This window comes from Mus caroli, chromosome 6, assembly GCF_900094665.2.
Source record: "Mus caroli chromosome 6, CAROLI_EIJ_v1.1, whole genome shotgun sequence".
NCBI classification, from domain to species: domain Eukaryota; kingdom Metazoa; phylum Chordata; class Mammalia; order Rodentia; family Muridae; genus Mus; species Mus caroli.
The window spans coordinates 32,944,785-32,951,375 of NC_034575.1; the positions used below are offsets into that span (position 1 = coordinate 32,944,785).

Genomic DNA, 6,591 nt, shown 5'->3' on the forward strand with positions numbered 1-6,591 from the left:
AGAGGAGAGGAGAGGAGAGGAGAGGAGAGGAGAGGAGAGGAGAGGAGAGGAGAGAGGAGGCAGTTTTACTGGAACCGTTTTACAGACAGGTTACATAGAGAGTGGAAGCCAGACACAGGTGAAGATGAGATGCCAAACCTTTTAAGTTCAGACTCCATTTTTAGAGAACCTGACCTAAGTTTGAACTCAGGTAAACTAACAGGCATTAGTTTCCAAGTTACGCACCCCCACCCCCAACAAAACCTGAGCCTAGCTCAAGTCTCTAGGCTAATCCCCAACCAGACCAGCATTTCAAGATTACTCCCTCAACAAGATCAGTATTTCCAGTATTCTCCTAACATATCTGCATGCACACACACACACACACACACACACACACACACAGGTTACAAGCCCACCCCTTGCCTAACGACCACCAGTGCAGAGGGGAGCATAAATTTATGATGACTCCTAGCATCGGCCAATTGTGTTAAAGGCCACAGTAGCTTTCCAATGAGATGCTTGCACACATACTTCCTGCTTGCTGCTTACTATAAAGCCTTGCCCCAGTAGACATTCAGGGCTCCCCCCCAACCGCCGACCAAATCCCATCCTGTGCTGTGGGGGCCCGAGCTGGCTCCAATAGAATAAGGCCCTGCTGTGAGTTGCATCAGATTGGCTCTTATCTGTGGTTTTGGGGATCACTAACATTTTCCTGGCACAACAAAGACAGAACAAGCCAGAGAATGAGAAGCAGCTGGATTAGAACACATTGCTAGAGTTAGTTTGAGGCCAAGCAGAGCAAAATGTCAGACAGAGGCTGAGAGAGAAGCCAATTTGCATTAGTCAGCTTGGAGAGCTGTTTGAACCCGAACAGCTGAGTTGAATCAGCTCAGAAAGAGCTAGAAAGGGTGAGGTTATTCAGCAGCAAGTCTCAGAGGGTGAACTATTCTAGGCCTAAATAAGATTGTACAGAGGCTAGGAGCTTCCCAGACTAGGCCTAGGTTAGCAGATGGAGGCAGTAAGCTCAGAGACAATTACATCATCTATCTCTTCAGCTTTGTGCCTGAATCTACTTTTCCAAACTTCACACCCAGGAAGTACACCAGGGGGGGCTGGTGAGATGGCTCAGTGGGTAAGAGCACCCGACTGCTCTTCCAAAGGTCCGGAGTTCAAATCCCAGCAACCACATGGTGGCTCACAACCATCCTTTAACGACAAGATCTGACTCCCTCTTCTGGAGTGTCTGAAGACAGCTACAGTGTACTTACATATAANAAANAAANAAANCTAAAAAAAAAAAAAAAGTTATCTTAGGAAGTACACCAGGAAACAGAATCAATATGGTTCAGGCGTTAGGAGAAGGACTTGGTGGTTCCGTATTTGAACATCATCGAGGTGATGGACTGAGAACCTCACTGTGACTAACAAGGCTCTAGGATCTGGTGCAGCTGAATTCAACCCAACACAAATACAAAAACCATCCTAAAAATACCAAGCATTTCTTTCTCTCTTTCTCTTTCTTTCTTTCTTTCTTTCTTTCTTTCTTTCTTTCTTTTTTCCTAAGTACACTGTAGCTATCCTCAGATACTCCAGCTGAGTTCAACCCAACACAAATACAAAAATCATCCTAAAAATACCACAAGTTTTATTTATCTATCTATCTATCTATCTATTTATTTATTTATATGTAAGTACACTGTAGCTATCCTCAGATACTCCAGAAGAGGGCATCAGATCTATCTATCTATCTATCTATCTATCTATCTATCTATTTATTTATTTATATGTAAGTACACTGTAGCTATCCTCACTATCTATCTATCTATTTATTTATTATATGTAAGTACACTGTAGGTGTCTTCAGACACTCCAGAAGAGGGCATCAGATTGCATTACAGATGGTTGTGAGCCACATGTGGTTGCTGGGATTTGAACTTGGGACCTTTGGAAGAGCAGTCAGCACTCTTAACCACTGAGCCATCTCGCCAGCCCATACCATGAGTTTCTTAACTTCGCTGCATTTGAACTTTGTAGATAAAACGTGATGGTTTCACTTTCCTCTTCCATCTTGTTTCTTTCTTTCTTTCTTTTTTTTTTTTATTATTTATTTATTATATGTAAGTACACTGTAGCTATCTTCAGATGCCAGAAGAGGGCATCAGATCTCCTTACGGATGGCTGTGAGCCACCATGTGGTTGCTGGGATTTGAACTTCGGACCTTCGGAAGAACAGTTGGGTGCTCTTACCCACTGAGCCATCTCACCAGCCCCCATCTTGTTTCTTATCACAGTTTCTAACTTTATTTCACTTTGTGTCTGTCTGTCTGTCTGCCTGCCTGCCTTGACTTTTCAAAACAGGGTTTCTGTCTCTGTATAGCTCTCCCTAGTTGTCTTGGAACTCACTCTGTAGACCATGCTGGCTTTAAACTCATAGAAATCCTCCTGCCTCTGCCTGGCTAACTTTTTTTTTTTTTAAGTATTCTCCCATACACTGCTCTCCCTGTTTTGAAACCAGATCTGGAACTCACTATCTGAACCAGGTTGGCTTTGAACTCACAGAGATTCAACTACCTCTGCTAAGTGCTGGGATTAAAGGCATGTACTACCATGCCTGACCTACATATATTCTTTTTAACCTTGTGACATTTATTTAGTGGGAGTGTAGGGGGAGTGCACGAGCCATAGGATGCCCCTGTGAAGGTCTGAGGACAGAAGTCAGTTTCCATCTTCCACCATGTGGGTCCCAGGGATCAAACTCTTCCACCATGGGAGGCCAGCCTGGTCTACAAAGTGAGTTCCAGGACAGCCAGGGCTATGCAGAGAAATCCTGTCTCGAAAAACCAAAAAAAACAAAAACAAAAACAAAAACAAAACAAAACAAAAACCCTAGACATACTTAATGTCTAAATTACATTTACATATTTCTGTGGGGAAAATGGAAGTCTGGTTGTCAGGTTTGGTGTCAGGTACCTTAGTCAGTGGCACTAAATACAAATTTAAATCTTTCCTATTCTCTTTTTGGTCTCTGGCACTGATGTCACTAGGATACAAATGTTTCCTGATCTTTCTTCCTTATCACAAGGCCGGAACCAGGAGACATACAGTTTATTTTCATCTTTCCCAAGGTTAATTAACTTGGGCTTATAATGTCAATTCCCACAGCACTTGACAAAATCATGTCTATGCAACGGCTCTTTGACAGCATGCTTGGCTTGACTGTAAGAAGAATCTGGACTGTCCTTGTCACAGGAGCCCACTGTGAACAGAGCACCGCTCCACCTGGCCTCTGGAACAAGCAGAAGAGCACAGGAACCGAGACCTCTGATCTGGCACCGAGCCTATTTCAAACAGCAACTCCGCCCCCAAACCTTGTTGCTCATTCAGGTTCCTTGGAAGAATCTTTGATACAATGTGAGTGCTGCTGGGACCTCTGGAAAGCACTGCGCTGCAGCCTTGAGGATGGAGAGCCCCTTGGAGAGCCCCTCCCTACTGCACACGGCCTCCCTTCCGTACTGTCTGTAATGTCTACACGGGAGACATTAACACTTTAGTAGAAATGGTGGCATCCCTGTCCTGCAGTTAAGGTGTTTCTCATAGAGGTGCTGGGTCCTTCTAATGGACAGTGTGTCTCTCTTTGCTTTGGTAGCTCCAATGTCCCTCACTTCTAACGAGGCAGACTCTCGCTGTCATTTCTTTGTCCTTTACTCTTGGCTTCATTTGTCTCTTTCAAAGTCATTTTGATCGGCAGACATTTCTTGCTCTGCCTTCTCCCCTTACCCCCACCCCTTTAAGACAGACATCTGCAGAAAGGGACAGATGTTCAGCTTCTCCAGACTCAATTCCTTCTTGTTAAGTCACCACTGTGGGTCAGCCTAGAATCTTCTAGTCCGATTTCAAGTTTGTGTCAGTCCAAACTGACTGAATACTAGTGACCAGTGTGGTTTGTATGTTAGAGCAGGTTAAGGTGTTCTGCTAGTGCAACAACCATGGAGACATCTCTCTCCATCGGTCTCCTAAGTCCCCCTTCAGCTGGTTGTATATTTGGAACTGATAACACAGAAAGCTAGTTCATGGCATCTTTCAGAATGGGAAAGAGGGACATAGGACTGAGCTGTGTCTCCCAAGTGAAAAACAATATAGATTTGTGTTTTTCATTCTTCCTAGAGTATATAGGGACTGGCAACTGGAAGGCACCTACCCCCCCCAAAAAAAAACACCCCAAAGCTTCACTTTCCATGTCCACTCTCTAAGGATACATAGGTATGTAGGCTTCAAACATTTTAATCGTGCTTTGGCTTCTTCCACCTCAGGGGGAAATGGTACTTACCTCCTCCCCATACTGAGTATATTCATTCAATTCATTCCTCCAATACCAAAGCCACTTGGTGGTGAAGACAGAACTAAGTGTGTTTTCGACAAATGAAGGAGTGGAGAGGCGACGGATGGGGTAGGAATCACAAGTCATTTTCTTGAAATTGATCCGATGTTTTTCTATCACAATGCTGTGAGAGAAAGGCAGAAAATTAACTTCCGCGACCTCTGTTCCCAGCACTCTGGCTACCCCTACCACGAACACAGAATTTAAACTGCAGGGCTGCAGTGGATCTTTAAATGGTCTTTCTCTATTTCTCTCTGACTCTTTCATTCTAAGTGGTATTGGGAATTGAGCCTAAATTTCCTTTGCACAGCTCCTAGTCTTACACATAATAATAAAAACCCCGAAATCCAGACAGGTAATTTGTCTGTATGACATATGTGTGGTTTGAATATGCTTGGCCCTGGGAGTGACACTATTAGATGTGGCCTTGCTGGAGGAAGTGTACCAGTATGGGGGTGGACTTTAAGACCCTTACCCTAGGCAGTGGTGGTGCACGTCTTTAATCCCAGCACTAGGGAGGCAGAGGCAGGCGGATTTCTGAGTTTGAGGCCAGCCTGGTCTACAGAGCAAGTTCCAGGACAGCCAGGGCTACACAGAGAAAACCTACTTCAAAAAACAAAGCAAATGGGGGCTGGAGAGATGGCTCTGCAGTTAAGGGCACTGACTGCTCTTCCAGAGGTCCTAAGTTCAATTCCCAGCAACCACATGGTAGCTCACAACCATGTGTAATGGGATCCAATGCCCTCTTCTGGTTTGTCTGAAGACGGCGACAGTGTACCCACATACATGAAATAAATAAGTAAATCATTAAAAAACAAAACAAAGCAAAACGCCTACCATTTACCTTTTGTGCTTTCCTACTTTCATGTGTACAAGTTAGCTTTCTGGAGGCTATGTGATACATAACTTTACAGCAGGTTTCATTTTTACTTGTGTGTGTGTATATGAGTTTTGTGATGTGAGGGGGTGTTGTGGCTATGATGTGTGTGCATATGATGTGTGATGTGTGTATAAGATGTGCACGTGTGGATATATAATGTGAGGGTTTGCATTGGGTGTGTATTTATGTATAAGATGCAAATGTGTATTTATGTGCATGTATTGTATGATGCATATGTGTATACATGTATGTGTACATGTGTGTATACGGTGTGTGCACACAATCACACACATGGAAGTCAGAGAACTACACTTAGAAGTCAATTCTCCCCTTCCCCAGTGTATTCTGGTAGCTGAACTTAGTTCATCCTGTTCACACAGCAAGCACTTTTATCTACTGAGCCCTCATCCAATCCTAGGTATTATTTTTAATATGTCATACTGATAGCTGTAATTAACATACACAGGTCCTCAATATGTCTCAAGAATGGTAATGCTGTTGAGATGAAAGTTTGAGAACTGCTGTCCTAAGAAAGACCTCTTAGGTCCTTGATCAGGAAAGACCAGGGAACCTTCAGTAATAAGTAGAAGGCATTGTTGGTTAGGAGAATCAGGGAAGGCAAGACCAAGAATACTGCTACACACTGCCCCACAACAAATCCTATTCTTAAACACCAGTAGTTTCAAGATTGAGAGCTGAGTTTATGAAGAAGGAAAAGTATGCTGCCCCCCCCCCCCCCACAGTGGCCAAAAAAAAAAAAAAAAGTCTCATCTACATAGGAGAACAGCCAATGCCGCCTCCTAGTGGCAGGATGCAACAACACAGAACATCTCCTAAATGGATGAAAATCATGTACAATTCCCTCTTGCACACCAAATGTGGCTATCACCCTCGCCAACCTTGGCAAGCGCAGAAATCCAAGGCACCTTCTTGGATGCTTCTAGAACACAGAGATGGCACACACAAAATTGTAGGTACATATCAAATGTCTGTACCAGAACACATAGTTATTCAAATTATATGTGTGTGGGGTGCATGTGCACCTGTGTGCATGAAGGTTAGAGGTCAAACTTTAGAACCACTGTGGGTTTTTTTGAGACAGGGTCTCTTGCTGACCTGGAACTCACCAAGCAGGCTAGGCTGGGAATCACCTGTCTCCAGTCTCCCAGAACCGAGATTACTCACACACACTCTGTTTGTTCTGGGGATTGAATTCAAGCACTTACTACCTCCCCAACTGTCAGTTATATACTTAAATCAATAAGCTACGCCAAAGGCTTATTTATTCTGAATCATTTAAATCATTCTTAAAAATGTGTGTGTGTATGTGTGTGTGTGTGTGTGTGTGTGT

At 43.7% G+C, this 6,591-nt stretch overlaps 1 protein-coding gene across 1 annotated transcript in view; it reads right to left on the minus strand.

The window, feature by feature from the left end:
* Positions 1–6,591, minus strand: part of Zc3hav1 (zinc finger CCCH-type containing, antiviral 1) — a 48,231-nt gene that overhangs the window by 15,033 nt on the left and 26,607 nt on the right. Inside the window, exon 7 of the mRNA XM_021164844.2 lies at positions 4,310–4,484. Within this exon, the coding sequence (XP_021020503.1) occupies positions 4,310–4,484 (175 nt within the window). The remainder of the gene's footprint in view (positions 1–4,309; positions 4,485–6,591) is intronic.